This window comes from Bubalus kerabau, chromosome 10 (assembly GCF_029407905.1).
Source record: "Bubalus kerabau isolate K-KA32 ecotype Philippines breed swamp buffalo chromosome 10, PCC_UOA_SB_1v2, whole genome shotgun sequence".
NCBI classification, from domain to species: Eukaryota; Metazoa; Chordata; class Mammalia; order Artiodactyla; family Bovidae; genus Bubalus; species Bubalus kerabau.
Genome location: NC_073633.1, coordinates 32,665,191 through 32,689,556, shown reverse-complemented (window position 1 = coordinate 32,689,556; position 24,366 = coordinate 32,665,191). Strand labels below are relative to the sequence as shown.

The window sequence follows — 24,366 nt, the reverse complement described above, 5'->3', positions numbered from 1 at the left end:
ATGAGGGTTCTTTTTCTCCACATTCTCGTGAACACTTGTTATATGACACTTGTTATATGTTGTCTTGTTGATAATCAGCATTCTGCAGGTGTGAGGTGGTGTAATGTGGTTTGATTTATATTTCTCTGATGATTAGTGATGCCTTTTCATATGTCTGTAGGCCATCTGTATGCATTCTTTAGAAAAATATTTATTCATGTCTTCTGTCCATTTTAAAATCAGTTTCCTTCTTTGATCTTGAATGAATTCCTTGTATATTTTTGATATAGACTCCTTATTGAGTATATCATCTGAAAATATCTTCTCCCATTCAGTAGTCAGCCTTTTTGTTTTGCTGATAGTTTCCTTCAATGTGCAAAACCTTTCTAGTTTGATGTTTTTCCAATTTTTTATTTTGCTTTTGTTTTCTTTGCTTAAGGAGACAGATCTACCTCCCTAACCCCAAAATATTGCTAAGACCAATTCTTAGAATGTGCTGCCTATTTTCTTCTGGGAGTTTTTATGGTTTCAGATATTAAATTAAGCCTTTTATCCATTTGAGGTTATTTTTGTATATAGTGTTAGAAAGTGGCCCAGTTTTATTCTTTTGCATATAGTTGTCCAGTTTTCCAGGACCATTTATTGAAGAGAGTGTCTTTTCCCCACTACATAGTCTTGTCTCCTTTATTGTAAATAGTTGACCATGTAAGTTTTATTTTGGGGGGGTGGCTCTCTATTCTGTTTCAAAGATTCATGTGTCTGTTTTTTGTGCCAGTACCATAGACTTTTTTATTTTTATAGCTTTGTAGTATAGTATCGGAGAAGGCAATGGCACCCCACTCCAGTACTCTTGCCTGGAAAATCCCATGGGTGGAGGAGCCTGGTAGGCTGCAGTCCATGGGGTCGCGAAGAGTCAGACATGACTGAGTGACTTGATTTTCACTTTTCACTTTCATGCATTGGAGAAGGAAATGGCAACCCACTCCAGTGTTCTTGCCTGGAGAATCCCAGGGATGGGAGAGCCTGGTGGGCTGCTGTCTATGGGGTCGCACAGAGTTGGACACTACTGGAGAGACTAAGCAGCAGCAGCAGCAGCAGTAGCAGTATAGTATCTGGTCCCATCACTTCATGGCAAATATATGGGGAAACAGTGGAAACAGTGGCTGACTTTATTTTGGGGGGCTCTAAAATCACTGCAGATGGTGATTGCAGCCATGAAATTAAAAGACGCTTACTCCTTGGAAGGAAAGTTATGACCAACCTAGACAGCATATTAAAAAGCAGAGACATTACTTTGCCAACAAAGGTCCATCTAGTCAAGGCTATGATTTTTCCTGTGGTCATGTATGGATGTGAGAGTTGGACTATAAAGAGGGCTGAGTGCAGAAAAACTGATGCTTTTGAACTGTGATGTTGGAGAAGACTGTTGAGAATTCCTTGGACTGCAAGGAGATTCAACCAGTCCATCCTAAGGGAAATCAGTCCTGGGTATTTTTTGCAAGGAGTGATGTTAAAGCTGAAACTCCAGTACTTTGGCCACCTGATGTGAAAAACTGACTCATTTGTAAAGACCCTGATGTTGGGAAAAATTGAAGGCAGGAGGAGAAGGGGACAACAGAGGGTGAGATGGTTGGATGGCATCACCAACTCAATGGACATCAGTTTGGGTAAACTCCAGGAGTTGGTGATGGACAGGAAGGCCTGGCATGCTGCAGTTCATGGGGTTGCAAAGAGCTGGACACGACTGAGCGGCTGAACTGAACTGAGTATTTTGAAATCAGTGAGCATCACACGGCCTGCTTTATTCTTCTTGCACAAGAATGTTTTGGCTATTTGGGGTCATTTGTGTTTCCATATAAATTTTAGAATTGTTTGATCTAGGTCTGTGAAAAATATTATTTGTATTTTGGTAAAGATTGTATTGAATCTGTAGATTGCTGGGTAGTATGCACAATTTTAACAATATTTAAAAATATGCATATTTTAATAATATGTCCATCAGCATAGTATATGTTTTCATTTATTTGTGTCTTCTTCAATTATTTTTTATCAATGTCATATAGTTTTCAATAAAAAAGGTTTTTCACTTCATTGGTTATGTGTATTTCTAGGTATTTTGTTCTTTTTGATGTAATTATAATTGGGATTGTTTTCTCAATTTCTCTCCCTGATTTTTTTCCTATATATAAATACAACAGATTTATGTATATTGATTTCTATATCCTGAAAACTTACTGAATTTATTTATTAGTTCTATTTTTTTTGTGTGTGAAATCTATAGGGTTTTCTGTATATAGTATCATGCCACCTGCAAACAGTGGCAGTTTTATTTATTCTTTTGTTATTATTTTATTATAATTTTTTTTCTTGTCTGATTTCTATGGCATAGATTTCCAATAATATGTTGAATTAATGTGGCATTGGTGGGCACTCATCATCTTCTTCCTAATCTTAGAGCAAAAGCTTTCAGTTTTTCATCATTGAGTATTTATGTTAGTGGTGTGTTTGTTGTATATAACCTTTATTATCTTCAGGTATATTTCCTCTATACAAACTTTGTTGAGAGGTTTTTATCATAAAAGGATGTTAGATGACATGGCCTCTTGAGTTGTATGTATGTCTTCATCACCATCATCACCATCAACATCATCATTATCATGATTATTTAGCAAGTGTGAAGAATATATTATCAAATATTTGTCATTTATAATGTGAACAGTGCCACATAAGTACAAGCATACCACATTTTATTGTTCTTCACAGATACTGTGTTTCTCACAAAGTGAAGGATTGTGGCAATAATGCATAGGGCAAGTCTGTTGGTGCCATTTTCCCAACAGTATTTTCTCACTTAGTGTCTCTGTGTCACATTTTGGTAATTTTCATAATATTTCAAAATTTTTCATTATTATTATATTTGTTGTGGTGATTTATAATCAGGGTTGATCTATAATCAGTGATGTTACTACTATGACTCATTAAAGGCTCAGATGACACTAGCATTTTTTTTTTAGCAAAAAATGTATTTTTAACTTAAGGTATATATATTGTTTTATACAAAGTGCTATTACATATTTTATAGACTACAATATATTTTAACAAAGCTTTCATATGCACTGGGAAACTAAAGATTCATATGACTTGATTTTCTGTAATATTTATTTTATTGCAGTGGTCTGCAACTGAACCCATCTTATCTCTGAGGTATACTTGTAATTAATGCCACTCTTATTCCTAATAATAATAACTTCTTTCATATTTTCTTAGTTCTCATTATTTCAGCAGCAGCCCTGTTGGCTGGATCAATGGATGGAGGGAATCTCTCGGTGTCTGAGTTTGTATTTCTGGGACTCACTTATTCATGGGAGTTCCAGCTGCTCCTCCTGGTGTTCTCCTCTGTGCTCTATGTGGCAAGCATGGCTGGAAACATCCTCATTGTGTTTTCTGTGACTACTGATCCTCACTTACATTCCCCCATGTACTTCCTACTGGCCAGCCTCTCCTTCATTGACTTGGGAGCCTGCTCTGTCACTTCTCCCAAGATGATCTATGACCTTTTCAGAAAGCATAAAGTCATTTCTTTTGGAGGCTGCATTGCTCAGATCTTCTTCATCCATGTCATTGGTGGGGTGGAGATGGTGCTGCTCATAGCCATGGCTTTTGACAGATATGTTGCCATATGTAAGCCTCTCCACTATCTGAGCATCATGAGCCCGAGGATGTGCATTTTGTTTCTGGCTGCTGCCTGGGCCCTTGGTGTCAGCCACTCACTGTTCCAGCTAGCATTTATTGTTAATTTGCCCTTCTGTGGTCCGAATGTATTGGACAGCTTTTACTGTGATCTTCCTCGGCTCCTCAGACTGGCCTGTACAGATACTTACAGACTTCAGTTCATGGTCACTGTCAACAGTGGGTTTATCTGTGTTAGTTCCTTCTTTATACTCCTCATCTCCTATATGTTCATCCTGTTAACTGTTTGGAAACACTCCTCAGGTGGTTCATCCAAGGCCCTCTCCACTTTGTCAGCTCACATCACTGTGGTTATTTTGTTCTTTGGTCCAACCATGTTTGTCTATACATGGCCACACCCCAATTCCCAAATGGACAAGTTTCTTGCTCTTTCTGATGCTGTTCTCACTCCTTTTTTAAATCCAGTCATCTACACATTCAGGAATAAAGAGATGAAGGTAGCAATGAAGAGAGTTTTCAGACCATTCGTGATTTTTAGAAAGATTTCATAAATAGTGTTAGAAGGATTTTATCCTGATCATCATGTCACCTGTATCTGAAATTTTAGAATTAGCTTTTTTTGTTCATTAGAGATTAATTTGAGTGTTACCACACTCTTTAAGAATGCTCCTCTTCCTTAAAGATGATTAAGATTTAAACAAATAAAACTTTAATTCAAAACTTATGTTGATGCATATGGGATTGCACATATGTGTACTAATTATAATTATAATCATTTCTTTCTAGGTAGTTTCTTTGCCTCTCTTTTCTCTTGTAATTATAAATTTAATATTATTTCAATATATCCATGTATTTACTCATAATCTGCCTCTTAAGGTAACTTATATGCTAATTATTCAATTACCATTAAATCTAAGTAGACTGTGAAAAGATAGATATGCATGTTACAGTCTCCTGAGACTCACTGAACAGCAACAGCAGCAATAACAAAGAGATATAATGAAAAAGTCGATAGAGACATTTAGGTCAAATCATAAAAAATACATAAATAATCCAAAAAGGAGACAACAAGGGGTAAAGAAAAGAACAAAAACTGGGGGAAACAGAAAATAAATGATAAAATGGTAAAGCTAAATGACCATTTTACTAATCTCATTAAATATAAAGGTCTGCATACTAATTGAAGACAAGTCTTATCAAATTAGGGGAAAAACCCTAAATATATGCTGTGTACAAGAAACTCACTTTAAATATTATATATATGTATATATATATATATGTTATATGTAGAAGAATGGAAAGTATACCATGTAAATGCTAATCAAAAGAAAATGGGAGCAGTTATATCAGTTAGGAAACAGGAAACCTATGTAAGGCTATCAACCAATTTTATCCAGTAATCATTTGTAGAAAAACCTACCTGACAACAGCAAAATGTATACTCTTTTCTCAAGTGCACATGAAATATTCTTGAAGACAGAACATGTTCTGGACAATAAAGCAGACTTACCAAGTCAAAAGAATTAAAATTACACAAAAAATTCTCTGAAAGTAATAGAATTAAACTAAAAATAAATGGAAGGATATCTGAAAATTCTCCTAATAATTGGAAATTAAACAGTATACTTCACCTAATACATAGGTCATAAAGAAAGTGATAAGGGAAATTACAAAGTATGTGAATTGAATGGAAATGAAAATACAATATCAAAATTGGTGGAATTTGGCTGGAGCAGTGTTTAAAAAGTTTATACAATTTAAAGCTAATATTAAAAAATAAAGAAATTATTAAACCGGTTAATATTTCACTTTAGGATGAGAAGAGAAAGTTAAATACGGAAAAAGAGAATGAAGAAAACAATAATGATAATAGAAAAAAAAACTTCTTGAAAATAGAAAAATCTATAAAGAAATAACATTGAAGCCAAAAGGAAATTTTTGAGAAATATCAATACAATTGAAAGAGATTGCTGAGAAGGTTAAAATGTCATTATTAGAAGGGGAAAATGTTATCTCACTATACTCTAGACACATCAAGAGAATAATCATAAGATATTATAAGTAACATGCCCATACTTTTAATTCTAATGAAATATTTTAATTCTTGAAAAATATGAAATGTACAAGTTGACTTAAGAATAAACAAACAACTTGAATAGTTTTATATTAGCTAAGGAAATTGAATTCCTAGTTTAAAACCCTTCAACCAAAATCTCTAAAAGTCCAGATAAATTTTACTGGCAAATTCTGCCAGACATTTATGGAAGAGATATATCAATTTTACACAAATTTCCCAGAAAATCATAGGGAGGGAACTTCCCGACTTAGTTTCTGAGATCAACATTGCTGTGATATAAAAAAAAAGACACTATAAGAAACAAAGAAAAACAAAAAAATACAGATTAATATCCACCATAAACAGAGACACCAAATGCTCAACAAAGTATTTGACAGTCAGGATAGGATATATATAGATGTGATAAATACATCATAACTAAGTGGGGTTTAGTCAAGGAATGAAAGGCAGGCTGAACAGTTCAGTATCAATTGACAGAAAAAAAGATTTAAAACTACATGATTGTCTTAATAGATGTAAAAAAAAATGACAAAATTAAATACCTAGGGGCTTCCTTGGGGTCTCAGTCAGTAAAGAATCCACCTGCAATGCAGGAGACCTGAGTTCACTCCCTGGGTCAGGAAGATCCCTTGGAGGAGGAAATGGCAATCCACACCAGTATTCTTGCCTGGGAAATCCCATGGACAGAGGGACCTGATGGGCTACTGTCCATGGGGTCTCAAGAGTCAGACACTACTTACCAACTAAACCACTATTCATGATAAAAATTCTCAATAAAGGGAAAAAAGGAATTTCCTTAATCTGATTAAGACTATCAACAAAATCTTACAGCTAACATTATACTCATTGGTGAAAGATTGAATATTTTCATTCTAAGACTGGGAACAAGGCAAAGATCTGCATCCTTACCACTCCTACTTATAATCACACTAGATATCCCAGCCAGTGGAATAAGGCAAGAGAAGAAGAGACATGCAGTTTAGAAAGGAAGAAATAAAATTGTCTCCATGCACTAAAAATAAGATTTTCTATATAGTAAATTCTAATGAATGTGTAAAACAAGCTTCAAAAACTAAAGTGAGTTCTGTAATATATAAAATTCAATTGTATTTCTACATACTGGAGATGAACAGTTGGAAACCAAAATATTTATTTTAAAGATGCCATTTATGATAGCACTTGTAAACATGGAATACCTAACTGTAGATATAACAAGTGTATGCTGATAATTACAAAACACTGAGGCAATAAATCAAAAAAGATATAAGGTGGCTCAGATAGTAAAGACTCTGCCTTCAGTGCAGGAGACCTGGGTTGGGAAGATTCTCTGGAGGAGGGTGTGGCAACCCACTCCAGTATTGTTGCCTGGAGAATCTCCATGGACAGAGGAGCCTTCTGGGCTATAGTCCATGGGGTCGCAAAGAGTTGGACACAACAGAGTGACTAAGCACATCAGAAATCATAAATTGGAACACTGTGACATTAGTCATATGTCAATTCTTGCCAAAGTCACCCATAGATTCAACAAAGTCCCAGTCAAAACACCATCATTGTCAGGTTTTGGTATTAAGGTGATGGTGGCCTCATAGAATGAGTTTGGGAGTTTACCTTCCTCTGAAATTTTCTGGAAGAGTTTGAGTAGGATAGGTGTCAGCTCTTCTCTAAATTTTTGGTAGAATTCAGCTGTGAAGCCGTCTGGTCCTGGGCTTTTGTTTGCTGGAAGATTTCTGATTACAGTTTCAATTTCCGTGCTTGTGATGGGTCTGTTAAGATTTTCTATTTCTTCCTGGTTCAGTTTTGGGAAGTTGTACTTTTCTAAGAATTTGTCCATTTCTTCCACGTTGTCCAGTTTATTGGCATATAATTGCTGATAGTAGTCTCTTATGATCCTTTGTATCTATGTTGTCTGTTGTGATCTCTCCATTTTCATTTCTAATTTTATTGATTTGATTTTTCTCCCTTTGTTTCTTGATGAGTCTGGCTAATGGTTTGACAATTTTATTTATCCTTTCAAAGAACCAGCTTTTGGCTTTGTTGACTTTTGCTATGGTCTCCTTTGTTTCTTTTGCATTTATTTCTGCCCTAATTTTTAAGATTTCTTTCCTTCTACTAACCCTGGGGTTCTTCATTTCTTCCTTTTCTAGTTGCTTTAGGTGTAGAGTTAGGTTATTTATTTGACTTTTTTCTTGTTTCTTTAGGTATGACTGTATTGCTATGAACTTTCCCCTTAGCACTGCTTTTACAGTGTCCTATAGGTTTGGGGTTGTTTTGTTTTCATTTTCATTCATTTCTATGCATATTTTGATTTCTTCTGTGATTTGTTGGTTATTCAGCAGCGTGTTGTTCAGCCTCCATATGTTGGAATTTTTAATAGTTTTTCTCCTGTAATTGACATCTAATCTTACTGCACTGTGGTCAGAAAAGATGCTTGGAATGATTTCAATTTTTTTGAATTTACCAAGGCTAGATTTATGGCCCAGGATGTGATCTGTCCTAGAGAAGGTTCCGTGTGCGCTTGAGAAAAAGGTGAAATTCATTGTTTTGGGGTGAAATGTCCTATAGATATCAATTAGGTCTAACTGGTCTATTGTATCATTTAAAGATTGTGTTTCTTTGTTAATTTTCGGTTTAGTTGACCTATCCATAGGTGTGAGTGGGGGTGTTAAAGCCTCCCACTATTATTGTGTTATTGTTAATTTCCCCTTTCATACTTGTTAGCATTTGTCTTACATATTGCAGTGCTCCTATGTTGGGTGCATATATATTTATAATTGTTATATCTTCTTCTTGGATTGATCCTTTGATCATTATGTAGTGTCCTTCTTTGTCTCTTTTTACAGCCTATGTTTTAAAGTCTATTTTATCTGATATGAGTATTGCTACTCCTGCTTTCTTTTGGTCTCTATTTGCATGGAAAATCTTTTTCCAGCCCTTCACTTTCAGTCTGTATGTGTCCCCTGTTTTGAGGTGGGTTTCTTGTAGACAACATATATAGGGGTCTTGTTTTTGTATCCATTCAGCCAGTCTTTGTCTTTTGGTTGGGGCATTCAACCCATTTACATTTAAGGTAATTATTGATAAGTATGATCCCGCTGCTATTTACTTTATTGTTTTGGGTTCAAGTTTATACACCATTTATACAGGCCAATATCACTGATGAACATATTTGCAAAAATCCTTAACATAATTCTAGCAATCAGAATCCAACAACACATTAAAAGATCATACACGATGACCAAGTGGGCTTTATCCCAGGGATGCAAGGATTCTTCAATATCCCCAACATTAACCACATTAACAAATTGAAAAATAAAAGCCGTATGATTATCTCAATAGTTGCAGAAAAAGCCTTTGATAAAATTCAACATCCATTTATGATAAAAACTCTCCAGAAAGCAGGAATAGAAGGAACATACCTCAACATAATAAAAGCTATATATGACAAACCCACAGCAAACATTATCCTCAATGGTGAAAAATTGAAAGCATGTCCCCTAAAGTCAGGAACAAGACAAGGGTGCCCACTCTCACCACTACTATTCAACATAGTTTTGGAAGTTTTGGCCACAGCAATCAGAGCAGAAAAAGAAATAAAAGGAATCCAAATTGGAAAAGAAGAAGTAAAGCTCTCACTGTTTGCAGATGACATGATCCTCTACCTAGAAAACCCTAAAGACTCCACCAGAAAATTACTAGAATTAATCAATGAATACAGTAAAATTGCAGGATAAAATCAACACACAGAAATCCCTTGCATTCCTATACACTAATAATGAGAAAACAGAAAGAGAAATTAAGGAAACAATTCCATTCACCATTGCAATGAAAAGAATAAAATACTTAGGAATACATGTATACCTGTGGTGGATTCATTTTGATATTTGGCAAAACTAATACAGTTATGTAAAGTTTAAAAATAAAATAAAATAAATAAATAAAATACTATGTAAAAAAAATACTTAGGAATATATCTACCTAAAGAAACTAAAGACCTATATATAGAAAACTATAAAACACTGGTGAAAGAAATCAAAGAGGACGCTAACAGATGGAGAAATATACCGTGTTCATGGATCAGAAGAATCAATATAGTGAAAATGAGTATACTACCCAAAGCAATGTATAGATTCAATGCAATCCCTATCAAGCTACCAATGGTATTTTTCACAGAGCTGGAACAAATAATTTCACAATTTGTATGGAAATACAAAAATCCTTGAATAGCCAAAGCAATCTTGAGAAAGAAGAATGGAAGTGGAGGAATCAACCTGCCTGACTTCAGGCTATACTACAAAACCACAGTCATCAAGACAGTATGGTACTGGCACAAAGACAGAAATATAGATCAATGGAACAAAATAGAAAGCCCAGAGATAAACCCATGCACCTATGGATACCTTATCTTTGACAAAGGAGGCAAGAATATCCAATGGAGAAAAGACAATCTCTTTAATGAGTAGTGCTGGGACATCTGGTCAACCACTTGTAAAAGAATGAAACTAGAACACTTTCTAACACCATACACAAAAATAAACTCAAAATGGATTAAAGATCTAAATGTAAGACCAGAAACTATAAAACTCGTAGAGGAGAACATAGGCAAAACACTCTCCGACATAAATCACAGCAGGATCCTCTATGACCCACCTCCCAGAATATTGTAAATAAAAGCAAAAATAAACAAATGGGATCTAATTAAAATTAAAAGCTTCTGCACAACAAAAGAAACTCTAAGCAAGGTGAAAAGACAGCCTTCAGAATGGGAGAAGATAATAGCAAATGAAGCAACTGACAAACAACTAATCTCAAAAATATATAAGCAACTCCTGCAGCTCAATTCCAGAAAAATAAGTGACCCAATCAAAAAATGGGCCAAAGAACTAAATAGACATTTCTCCAAAGAAGACATACAGATGGCTAACAAACACATGAAAAGATGCTCAACATCACTCATTATCAGAGAAATGCAAATCAAAACCACTATGAGGTACCATTTTACACCAGTCAGAATGGCTGCAATCCAAAAGTCTATAAGCAATAAATGCTGGAGAGGGTGTGGAGAAAAGGGAACCCTCTTACACTGTTGGTGGGAATGCAAACTAGTACAGCCACTATGGAGAACAGTGTGGAGATTCCTTAAAAAACTGGAAATAGAACTGCCTTATGATCTGGCAATCCCACTGCTGGGCATACACACTGAGGAAACCAGAAGGGAAAGAGACACGTGTACCCCAATGTTCATCATAGCACTTTTTATAATAGCCAGGACATGGAAGCATCCTAGATGTCCATCAGCAGATGAATGGATAAGAAAGCAGTGGTACATATACACAATGGAGTATTACTCAGCCATTAAAAAGAATACATTTGAATTAGTTCTAATGAAGTGGATGAAAATGGAGCAATTATGCAGAGTGAAGTAAGCCAGGAAGAAAAACACCAATACAGTATACTAATGCATATATATGGAATTTAGAAAGATGGTAATGATAACCCCTGTATGCGAGACAGCAAAAGAGACACAGAAGTATAGAACAGTCTTTTGGACTCTATGGGAGAGGGAGGGGGGGATGATTTGGGAGAATGGCATTAAAAAAATGTATAATATCATATAAGAAATGAATCGCCAGTCCAGGTTCAATGCAGGATACAGGAAGCGTGGGGCTGGTGTACTGGGATGACCCAGAGGGATGGTATGGGGAGGGAGGTGGGAGGGGGGTTCAGGATGGGGAACGCATGTACACCCATGGCGGATGCATGTTGATGTATGGCAAAACCAATACAATATAGTAACATAAAAAAAAATCAGATTTTTAAAGATATCAACAAACAGATTTTAAAATCTTTATGGAAATGCAAAGGCACTATAATAGCCAAAATAAATTTTTAAAAAGTAAAATTGAATTTTGAAATGTATACATAGATCAAATAACAGAAAGAAGGATCAAGAAATAAACCTACAAATATGTTAAAACACAATTCAATGGAGAACAGGGAGTTGTTTCAACAAATAATGCTGAAATAAACATTTATAAGGGCTACCCAGTTGGCACAGTGGTGAAGAATCTGCCTGCCAGTGCAGGAGATGCAAGAGATGTGGGTTGGATCCCAGGGTTGGGAAGATCCCCTGGAGTAGGAAATGGCAACCTGCTCCAGTATTCCTGCCTGGAAAATTCCATGGATAGAGAAGCCTGGCTGGCTATGTAGTTAGAAAGAATCAGACATTGAGCACACACAAACAAACATTCATAATGAAAATTAAAGCTTAACCTATATCTGACACCTTATTAACTCAAAAATGGTCATAGACCTAAATGTAAAATCTAAAACAATAAAACCTCTAGAAGAAAGTATTAGAGAAAATTTAGTCACCTGAAGCTAGTAAAGATTTCTAAGATATGAAACCAAAAACATAAAATACAAAAAGTTAGTAAATTGTTTTTCAGCAAAATTGAAAATGTCTGCTCTGTTAATGAAATGACAACCCATATAAGTGGGATGAGTATATTTGCATATCACATATCTGAAAAATGACTTGTATTTTGAATCTATAGGGAACTCTCAGTAATAAAAAAAAGATGCAATTTAAATTAACAAAAGGCTTGAACAGATACTTTACCAAAGAAAATCTGTAACTCAAGGAAGAAAGAGAATAAAAATTGGATAAAGTTCTAAATTCATATATAGGCCAACCCTTTGATATCTATGTAGTTTAGATAATCTGTCTAAGAATATGTAACTACATCTACTTCACAGTGTGGTTGTGGAGATTTAATAGACTGTGCATGAAGATGTTATTTTTGAAGTCAATTTAACCTCAATTTCTTATATATTCTCTCTACCTTTTTTCATGGAATATTGTATGGTTTTATCTCCATGTATTGGGCTTCTCTGGTGGCTCAGATGGTAAAGAATCTGCCTGCAGTGCAGGAGAACCAGGTTCAATCCCTGGGTTGAGAAGATCCCCTGGAGAAGGGAATGGCAACCCACTCCAGTATTCTTGCCTGGAAAATTCCATTGACAGAGGAGCCTCGTAGGCACAGTCCATGGGGTCACAAAGAGTCAGACAGGACTGAGTGACTAACACTTTCACTATTATTCTTATTATATATTTTGTGTTTAAGTTGAATATTATTGTAATATCAGCATAGAAATGATGAGATGATTATACTAACACATATATATGGAATTTAGAAAGATGGTAACAATAACCCTGTATACGAGACAGCAAAAGAGACATTGATGTATAGAACAGTCTTTTGGACTCTGTGGGAGAGGGAGAGGGTGGTATGATTTGGGAGAATGGCATTGAAATATGTATAATATCATATATGAAACGAGTCGCCAGTCCAGGTTCGATGCACGATACTGGATGCTTGGGGCTAGTGCACTGGGACAACCCAGAAGGATGGTATGGGGAGGGAGGAGGGAGGAGGGTTCAGGATGGGGAACACATATATACCTGTGGCAGATTCATTTTGATATATGGCAAAACCAATACAATATTGTAAAGTTAAAAAATAAAATAAAATTTAAAAAATGCTGCTGTGGCATTTACCTTTAATCATCATAAAGATTAAAATAGCTCTAAAACATGTTCAGTGGTACCTTTGTCATAAGAAACCTGAATGTCTCATTTTTCCTCATTTACAGCTTCTTTGCCTGGCTACAGTAGGAAAACCAAAACGACCACAGGTGATAATCCCCCAGGCCAATTGACTTCACTTTAGCAGTCCCAGATCTCCACAGCATCACTTGGTCACTACCCCCTGGGGTTGTAATTAGCTGCTGCTTTGACTGTTTTATACAACTATTCGTGTGTGTCTGTAATGATCCTGCATAGGACCTGGTTGATTTTGGGAGAACTATATCTGTCTGAATCTTTAATGATGGTGTTTTCTTAGTTCCCTTGACAAAACGGGTAGGTGGGGCAAAAATAAAATCAGTAGTGAATAAATTACTACTAGCCAAGTTTTATGTATTCCAGGAATGTAAAAACTGAGTTTTTCTGTAGCTCGCTGTGATGTTAACCTTCTGTGGAAGTTTTCTGCCCGCACTAGAGAAGGAGGATAGAGTAGGGATCAGGCCCATGCAGAGGAGTCATGTATATGGACAGTTGAGGGTATGAGTTAGGGGAAGTGCATAACAAGCCTTCAAAGAATGAGCATAAATCTGTAGAAGAATATCAGGGAACGCTCATCTTCTTTTCTAAGTATCTCAAGTGTTGGTCCTTATGTTAAAATTTTAATTTTTTTGGTATCATGTGTTTTTCTTTCTGGCCTGTGATTTATTGTCAGTCTGACTATATGGTTGTACTATACAGTGACTAGAAATGTTTCAGCCCTTTGTAACCTCCTGTTTCGCCTGCCATTTTATTTCTGTCTTTTCATCCTAATAGTTAAAGTTCTTTTTGGTTGATTTCAAGCTGCTGAGCATTGCTGGTATGTGTTACAATAGAGTGGCATGTAGAGTCTCTGAAAACTTTGTCTTCTAGCCTCTGCTGCTGCTGCTGCTAAGTCACTTTAGTCATGTCCGACTCTGTGCGATCCCATAGAGGGCAGCCCACCAGTCTCCCCCGTCCCTGGGATTCTCCAGGCAAGAACACAGGAGTGGGTTGCCATTTCCTTCTCCAATACATGAAAGTGAAAAGTGAAAGTGAAGTCGCTCAGTCGTGTCCGACTCTGAGCGACACCATGGACTGCAGCCTACCAGGCTCTTCCGTCCATGGGATTTTCCAGGCAAGAGTACTGGAGTGGGGTGCCATTGCCTTCTCCATTCTAGCCCCTAATGGCGTCCTTTTATTCATTCATTCATTCTTTGACAACTCATCACATTTATTATATGATTAATTCCTTAATGAACCCATTTGATATTTATAATGTGTGCCTATAATACACTGGCCCTAAACCACCTGTTTCCAAAGTAGAAAACATATGTCAACTGGTATCTCAATTTCTTTTATTTCTTCCCTTTACTCTATCATCCCACTCTCTTCACTGTCCCATCATTTCTCTATTCCCTCCCTTAGTTCTCAGTTTTCATGCTTGGTTCTTGATTCACTCTTCTTGATTCACTTTTTGGCTTCTACGGCTCACAGCCGGTTGTCCTCCTGTCTCCCGGATTGTTCTGCCCAAGTCTTTGGCTCCTTTGCTTCCTTTCACACTATCAGTGTAACGTTCTACATGGTGGGATCTTTGCTTTATTTCCTTTATCTTGTCTATTCCCTCTGTACTCTTGCTCTCAGAGAACTAATTCACTCTTATATATTAATTTATCACTCTTACATGAGTTATGATACAATTATGTCTTGAATCTATACTTCTTTCCATATATCCTGTCCCATATTTCCACAAGGTATCTCACTAATATCTTAAACTCTAATTGCTTAATATAAACATGATAATCTATTTTCTCCACCTTTGTAAATTCCATGTCCAACTACCCTCTTAAAAAATGAATCCACAGTTGTCCTATTCATGCACACATCTTGGTGTCACTTTTAACTTCTGTCTTTCATGTTCACATCAACTCTAATCCATCACCAGTTTATTTGGGTTTTTACTTCTCAATATTTCTCTCTTCTGTATCAATACTGTTGCAGATAAACTATGTAGTCCTTGTCAGCAGCATGGCCTCCCAGAACTGCTTTATTTCATCATTCTCTTAAGAGGATTCCCTGCTTCCATTGCTTCTTTCCTCCAGTTGCCCTATCACAGTAATGGATAGAGTATCTTCCTTAATAACTAGCCTCATCATCAATTCCTTGCACACTGTCTGTCATTGACTTCCTGTAATTATTTAATGTCTTGAATAACTGAGATTAGTTCTCAATGTCAGGCAGAAACTAATCTGTACCAGTCTTTCTTCTCTTTTCCGAAACAATGTCTATGAAATAGACAATCTGCATGCTTCACCATTAACCTAGTGAATACCAAAGTTATGTATTTTTAATATTTTACCATTTGATTGAAATGACATTTTAGATCCCATGTTCATATGTTGTAATATTTACCGTGTCTTAAAAGTATATACAGTGTTATATTTGCTATGCTGTCTTTTTTAATCATTGGAATTACCTTTTCCCACTCTTCTCATATTTTAGAGGTCTATTCCACTTCTGTGACCTACATCACACAATGCCTGATGTATATTTATATTTGTGTTTGATAAAGATTGACTTTGTACAACATTGGTCTTTCATGAGACCTAGTATATAGAAAGCAAATTCATTTTAAATTAACAAAATGAATAAGTGGGAAGATAAGAATGGGAAAAGAACATTATTAAGACTTCAGTCTTGAATAACCATTTGACTTTATTATATGCCTAAACTGCCTCTTTTTTTCACTTGTACAGTCAAAGTGAAAGTCATAACTAAAGAATTTATTTATTTTTTTTTTTTAATTTTATTTTATTTTTAAACTTTACATAACTGTATTAGATTTGCCAGATATCAAAATGAATCCGCCACAGGTATACATGTGTTCCCCATCCTGAACCCTCCTCCCTCCTCCCTCCCCATTCCATCCCTCTGGGTCGTCCCAGTGCACCAGCCCCAAGCATCCAGTATCGTGCATCGAACCTGGACTGGCAACTCATTTCATACATGATATTTACATGTTTCAATGCCATTCTCCCAAATCTTCCCACCCTCTCCCTCTCCCACAGAGTCCATAAGACTGTTCTATACATCAGTGTCTCTTTTGCTGTCTCGTACACAGGGTTATTGTTACCATCTTTCTAAATTCCATATATATGCGTTAGTATACTGTATTGGTGTTTTTCTTTCTGGCTTACTTCACTCTGTATAATAGGCTCCAGTTTCATCCACCTCATTAGAACTGATTCAAATGTATTCTTTTTAATGGCTGAATAATACTCCATTGTGTATATGTACCACTGCTTTCTTATCCATTCATCTGCTGATGGACATCTAGGTTGCTTCCATGTCCTGGCTATTATAAACAGTGCTGCGATGAACATTGGGGTACTCGTGTCTCTTTCCCTTCTGGTTTTCTCAGTGTGTATGCCCAGCAGTGGGATTGCTGGATCATAAGGCATGTCTATTTCCAGTTTTTTAAGGAATCTCCACACTGTTCTCCATAGTGGCTGCACTAGTTTGCATTCCCACCAACAGTGGAAGAGGGTTCCCTTTTCTCCACACCCTCTCCAGCATTTATTACTTGTAGACTTTTGGATTGCAGCCATTCTGACTGGTGTGAAATGGTACCTCATAGTGGTTTTGATTTGCATTTCTCTGATAATGAGTGATGTTGAGCATCTTTTCATGTGTTTGTTAGCCATCTTTATGTCTTCTTTGGAGAAATGTCTATTTAGTTCTTTGGCCCATTTTTTGATTGGGTCATTTATTTTTCTGGAGTTGAGCTGTAGGAGTTGCTTGTATATTCTCGAGATTAGTTGTTTGTCAGTTGCTTCATTTGCTATTATCTTCTCCCATTCTGAAGGCTGTCTTTTCACCTTGCTAATAGTTTCCTTTGATGTGCAGAAGCTTTTAAGGTTAATTAGGTCCCATTTGTTTATTTTTGCTTTTATTTCCAATATTCTGGGAGGTGGGTCATAGAGGATCCTGCTGTGATGTATGTCAGAGAGTGTTTTGCCTATGTTCTCCTCTAGGAGTTTTATAGTTTCTGGTCTTACGTTTAGATCTTTAATCCATTTTGAGTTTATTTTTGTGTATGGTGTTAGAAAGTGTTCTAGTTTCATTCTTTTACAAGTGGTTGACCAGAGTTCCCAGCACCACTTGTTAAAGAGATTGTCTTTAATCCATTGTATATTCTTGCCTCCTTTGTCGAAGATAAGGTGTCCATATGTGCGTGGATTTATCTCTGGGCTTTCTATTTTGTTCCATTGATCTATATTTCTGTCTTTGTGCCAGTACCATACTGTCTTGATAACTGTGGCTTTGTAGTAGAGCCTGAAGTCAGGTAGGTTGATTCCTCCAGTTCCATTCTTCTTTCTCAAGATCGCTTTGGCTATTCGAGGTTTTTTGTTTTTCCATACAAATTGTGAAATTATTTGTTCTAGCTCTGTGAAGAATGCTGTTGGTAGCTTGATAGGGATTGCATTGAATCTATAGATTGCTTTGGGTAGTATACTCATTTTCACTACATTGATTCTTCCAATCCATGAACATGGTATATTTCTCCATCTGTTAGTGTCCTCTTTGATTTCTTTCACCAGTGTTTTATAGTTTTCTATATATAGGTCTTTAGATTCTTTAGGTAGATATATTCCTAAGTATTTTATTCTTTCCGTTGCAATGGTGAATGGAATTGTTTCCTTAATTTCTCTTTCTGTTTTCTCATTATTAGTGTATAGGAATGCAAGGGATTTCTGTGTGTTGATTTTATATCCTGCAACTTTACTATAGTCATTGATTAGTTCTAGTAATTTTCTGGTGGAGTCTTTAGGGTTTTCTATGTAGAGGATCATGTCATCTGCAAACAGTGAGAGCTTTACTTCTTCTTTTCCAATTTGGATTCCTTTTATTTCTTTTTCTGCTCTGATTGCTGTGGCCAAAACTTCCAAAACTATGTTGAATAGTAATGGTGAAAGTGGGCACCCTTGTCTTGTTCCTGACTTTAGAGGAAATGCTTTCAATTTTTCACCATTGAGGATAATGTTTGCTGTGGGTTTGTCATATATAGCTTTGATTATGTTGAGGTATGTTCCTTCTATTCCTGCTTTCTGGAGAGTTTTGATCATAAATGGATGTTGAATTTTGTCAAAGGCTTTCTCTGCATCTATTGAGATAATCATATGGTTTTTATTTTTCAATTTGTTAATGTGGTGTATTACATTGATTGATTTGCGGATATTGAAGAATCCTTGCATCCCTGGGATAAAGCCCACTTGGTCATGGTGTATGATCTTTTTAATGTGTTGTTGGATTCTGATTGCTAGAATTTTGTTAAGGATTTTTGCATCTATGTTCATCAGTGATATTGGCCTGTAGTTTTCTTTTTTTGTGGGATCTTTGTCAGGTTTTGGTATTAGGGTGATGGTGGCCTCATAGAATGAGTTTGGAAGTTTACCATCCTCTGCAATTTTCTGGAAGAGTTTGAGCAGGATAGGTGTTAGCTCTTCTCTAAATTTTTGGTAGAATTCAGCTGTGAAGCCGTCTGGACCTGGGCTTTTGTTTGCTGAAAGATTTTTGATTACAGTTTCAATTTCCGTGCTTGTGATGGGTCTGTTAAGATTTTCTATTTCTTCCTGATCGAGTTTTGGAAAGTTGTACTTTTCTAAGAATTTGTCCATTTCTTCCACGTTGTCCATTTTATTGGCATATAATTGTTGATAGTACTCTCTTATGATCCTTTGTATTTCTGTGTTGTCTGTTGTGATCTCTCCATTTTCATTTCTAATTTTATTGATTTGATTTTTCTCCCTTTGTTTCTTGATGAGTCTGGCTAATGGTTTGTCAATTTTATTTATCCTTTCAAAGAACCAGCTTTTGGTTTTGTTGATTTTTGCTATGGTCTCTTTTGTTTCTTTTGCATTTATTTCTGCTCTAATTTTTAAGATTTCTTTCCTTCTACTAGCCCTGGGGTTCTTCATTTCTTCCTTTTCTAGTTGCTTTAGGTGTAGAGTTAGGTTATTTATTTGACTTTTTTCTTGTTTCTTGAGGTGTGCCTGTATTGCTATGAACTTTCCCCTTAGGACTGCTTTTACCGTGTCCCACAGGTTTTGGGTTGTTGTGTTTTCATTTTCATTCGTTTCTATGCAAATTTTGATTTCTTTTTTGATTTCTTCTGTGATTTGTTGGTTATTCAGCAGCGTGTTGTTCAGCCTCCATATGTTGGATTTTTTAATAGTTTTTCTCCTGTAATTGAGATCTAATCTTACTGCATTGTGGTCAGAAAAGATGCTTGGAATGATTTCTATTTTTTTGAATTTACCAAGGCTAGCTTTATGGCCCAGGTTGTGATCTATCCTGGAGAAGGTTCCATGTGCGCTTGAGAAGAAGGTGAAATTCATTGTTTTGGGATGAAATGTCCTATAGATATCAATTAGGTCTAACTGGTCTATTGTATCGTTTAAAGTTTGTGTTTCCTTGTTAATTTTCTGTTTAGTTGATCTATCCATAGGTGTGAGTGGGGTATTAAAGTCTCCCACTATTATTGTGTTATTGTTAATTTCTTCTTTTATACTTGTTAGCATTTGTCTTACATACTGCGGTGCTCCCGTGTTGGGTGCATATATATTTATAATTGTTATATCTTCTTCTTGGATTGATCCTTTGATCATTATGTAGTGACCATCTTTGTCTCTTTTCACAGTCTTTGTTTTAAAGTCTATTTTATCTGATATGAGTATTGCTACTCCTGCTTTCTTTTGGTCCCTATTCGCATGGAAAATCTTTTTCCAGCCCTTCACTTTCAGTCTGTATGTGTCCCCTGTTTTGAGGTGGGTCTCTTGTAGACAACATATGCAGGGGTCTTGTTTTTGTATCCATTCAGCCAGTCTTTGTCTTTTGGTTGGGGCATTCAACCCATTTACGTTTAAGGTAATTACTGATAAGTATGACCCCGTTGCCATTTACTTTATTGTTTTGGGTTCTAATTTATACACAATTTTTGTGTTTCCTGTCTAGAGAATATCCTTTAGTATTTGTTGGAGAGCTGGTTTGGTGGTGCAGAATTCTCTCAGCTTTTGCTTGTCTGAAAAGCTTTTGATTTCTCCTTCATACTTGAATGAGATCCTTGCTGGGTACAATAATCTGGGCTGTAGATTATTTTCTTTCATCATTTTAAGTATGTCTTGCCATTCCCTCCTGGCTTGAAGAGTTTCTATTGAAAGATCAGCTGTTATCCTTATGGGAATTCCCTTGTGTGTTATTTGTTGTTTTTCCCTTGCTGCTTTTAATATTTGTTCTTTGTGTTTGATCTTTGTTAATTTGATTACTATGTGTCTTGGGGTGTTTCGCCTTGGGTTTATCTTATTTGGGACTCTCTGGGTTTCTTGGACTTGGGTGATTATTTCCTTCCCCATTTTAGGGAAGTTTTCAACTATTATCTCCTCAAGTATTTTCTCATGGTCTTTCTTTTTGTCTTCTTCTTCTGGGACCCCTATGATTCGAATGTTGTAGCGTTTAATATTGTCCTGGAGGTCTCTGAGATTGTCCTCATTTCTTTTAATTCGTTTTTCTTTTATCCTCTCTGATTCATTTATTTCTACCATTCTATCTTCTAATTCACTAATCCTATCTTCTGCCTCTGTTATTCTACTATTTGTTGCCTCCAGAGTGTTTTTAATTTCACTTATTGCATTATTCATTATATATTGACTCTTTTTTATTTCTTCTAAGTCCTTGTTAAACCTTTCTTGCATCTTCTCAATCCTTGCCTCCAGGCTATTTATCTGTGATTCCATTTTAATTTCAAGATTTTGGATCAATTTCACTATCATTATTCGGAATTCTTTATCAGGTAGATTCCCTATCTCTTCCTCTTTGGTTTGGTTTGGTGGGCATTTATCCTGTTCCTTTATCTGCTGGCTATTCCTCTGTCTCTTCATCTTGTTTAAATTGCTGAGTTTGGGGTGTCCTTTCTGTATTCTGGCAGTTTGTGGAGTTCTCTTTATTGTGGCGTTTCCTCGCTGTGTGTGGGTTTGTACAGGTGGCTTGTCAAGGTTTCCTGGTTAGGGAAGCTTGTGTCGATGTTCTGGTGGATGGAGCTGTATTTCTTCTCTCTGGAGTGTAATGAAATGTCCAGTAATGAGTTATGAGATGTCTATGGTTTTGGGGTGACTTTGGGCAGCCTGTATCTTGAAGCTCAGGGCTGTGTTCCTTTGTTGCTGGAGAATTTGCTTGTTATGTCTTTCCCTGGAACTTGTTGGCCCTTGTGTGGTGCTTGGTTTCAGTGTCGGTATGGAGGCGTTTGATGAGCTCCTGTCAATTAATGTTCCCTGGAGTCAGGAGTTCCCTGGAGTCAGGGATTGGACTTAAGCCTCCTACTTCCAGTTATCGGTCTTAATTTTACAGTAGTTTCAAAACTTCTCCTTCTATACAGCACCACTGATAAAACATCTACGTTAAAGATGAAAAGTTTCTCTACTGTGAGGGTCACTCAGAGAGGTTCACAGCGTTACATGGAGAAGAGAAGAGGGAGGAGGGAGTTAGAGGTGACCCAAATGAGATGAGGTGGAATCAATAGTGGAGAGAGTGGGCTAGCCAGTAGTCACTTCCTTATGTGCACTCCACAACTGGACCACTCAGAGATGTTCACGGAGTTATACAGGGAAGAGAAGAAGGAGGCAGGAGACAGAGGTGGCCAGAAGGATAAAAGGGGGAAATGAAAAGGCGGGAGACAGATCCAGCCAGTAATCAGTTCCTTAAGTGTTCTCCACCGTCTGGAACACACAGAAATTCACAGAGTTGGGTAGAGTAGAGAGGGGTTAGGGAGGAGATACAGGTGACCTGGTGGAGAAAATGGAGAGTCCAAAGGGAGAGAGAGCAGTCAAGCCAGTAATCTCGTACACTAGTGAAAAATGGGTCCTGAAGATTGGGTTCTTAAAGGTACAAAATTGGTAACAAATACATAAAAACAAAAATTAGAAATTAGAGTAGAGTTTGGAATTTCAAAAATGCGATGTTAATGAAAAGGAGAAGGAAAAGAAAGAGAGAAAAAACGAACAAAGAAAAACAAACAAGGTCGTGAAAGTAATAAAGAAACTACAGGTACAAAATTGATAACTAATACCAAACAGCAAAAATTAAAAATCCAGAGTAGAGTTTGGAATTTCAAAAATACAACGTTAAAAAAAAAAAAAAAAAAGAAGAAGAAGAAAAATAAAGAGAGAAAACAAACAAACCAACAAAAACAATGTCGCAAAAATTATAAAGAAAATACAGGTACAAAATTGATATCAAATACCAAAAAGCATAAATTAAAAATCTTGAGTAGAGTTTGGAATTGCAGATATACGATGTTATATAAAAGAAGAAGAGAAAGAAACAGAGGAAAAAAAAAAAAGTCATAGCAATTATGAAAAAAACTATAGGTACAAAATTGATAACATATATCAAAAGGCTAAAATTAAAAATCTAGAGTAGAGTTTGGAATTTCAAAAATGCAATGTTAAAGAAAAGAAGAAAAAGAAAAAAGAAAAAGAAAAAAAAAAAAAAAAAAAAAACCACGGTCAAAAAATTATAAAATATATATATGAAGTTTGCTGAAGAAGAAAAAAAAAAAAAATAGGGTCTTTTTTTTTTTTTTTGCAAAGTAATAGTTATAAAAGTGAAAATTAAAGGACAATAGAGGACTTAAAAAATTTTTTTTTTTAATTAAAAAAAAAAAAGAAAGAAAGAAAGATTGATCGTAAAAATAGTAAAAATATATCTAGGTCTTTCTCTGGTTTTGTTGTGAGTATTGTGGGTTCAGTTCATTTTTGGCAGTTCCTTAGTCCGACTTATATTTCTCAAGATCTATAGGCCCCTTCCTATGTAATCCGTAGTAACCACAGGGTTTTAATCTATGGCCTGTAGCTTCCAAGGCGTTTCCCTCTGTTAGAGCTTCTTCTGTTTGCTGGTCTCTTCAGTGTCTGGTTCCCGCCCTGACACAAAGGGGACGGTGGAGGACCCTATTTTTTTTTTTTTTTTTTTTAATTTAGGCTCACTTGTTCAGCCGCGCTGTGGGGAGGGAGGGAGGGATGCTGCAAACAGATAACACTGGTGTGCGCTCGAAGTGCCTCGGCCACACTGGGTCTGCCCCCGCTCACGGCGCGTGTAACCTCCCTGCCCACACTGCTTGGGCTCTAGGTTGTTCCGCCGGGAACAATCAGAGGCCGGCCCTGGACTGAGCTCCCAGGTCCAAGCCGCTCAGGTTCAGGCACTCGGGTAGTCCTCAGAGGCGCAGACTCGGTTGGGCCTGCGTTTTGTGTTCTTCCCAGGTCGAGCAGCTCAGGCGATTAGGTGCTTGGCGGGCGCCAATGCTGCGACTTATCGCCTCCCCGCCACTCGGTTATCTGGGTGTAAAACCGGCGCACCTTCTCAGGCAGATGTTGACCGTCCAGACCCCCAAGAAGTTTTAGTTAGCAAAGAAGCCTGCTTACAGTTTTATAGATAGTGTCTCTCTGGGGCTGCGATTGCCCCCTTCCGTCTCTGGTTGCCTGTCACCGGAGGGGGAGGTCTGCAGCCGGCTATCTCTGTTCAGTCCTTTGTTCTGTGCGCGGGCCTGGCGGTGTCTTAGGTTAGGGCTGGCTTTTCGCGTGGTAGATATCCCACAGTCTGGTTTGCTAGCCCAAATTATTTCGCTCAGATAGCGCTCAGGACATTCGGCCCGATTCTTACTCTAAGGGACACAGCCCGCGCCGCACTTCCCTGCCCAGCCCCCGCTTGCTAATGCCGTGTGCAGGCGTCTGCGCTGCTTCTCCGCTGGGGGAGTTCCCGTAGGGCTCACAGTCCGCGATTTTTAATTGTTTATTTATTTTTTTTCCCCTCCCTTTTATGTTGCCCTCTGTGCTTCCAAAGCTCGGCACAGATTCGGCAGTGAGAGGGTTTCCTGGTGTTTGGAAACTTCTCTCTTTTTAAGACTCCCTTCCCGGGACGGAACTCCGTCCCTCCCTCTTTTGTCTCTTTTTTTGTCTTTTATATTTTTTCC

General features: G+C 36.9%; 1 protein-coding gene across 1 annotated transcript; it reads left to right on the top strand.

Annotated features, from left to right (window-relative positions):
* The first annotated feature begins 3,027 nt into the window (after positions 1-3,027).
* On the top strand, positions 3,028-4,779 carry LOC129620546 (olfactory receptor 4F3/4F16/4F29-like). The gene has a single exon (XM_055536360.1). The coding sequence runs from the start codon at positions 3,285-3,287 to the stop codon at positions 4,218-4,220; it is 936 nt and encodes a 311-aa protein (XP_055392335.1). The 5' UTR covers positions 3,028-3,284; the 3' UTR covers positions 4,221-4,779.
* The last annotated feature ends 19,587 nt before the right edge of the window (positions 4,780-24,366 follow it).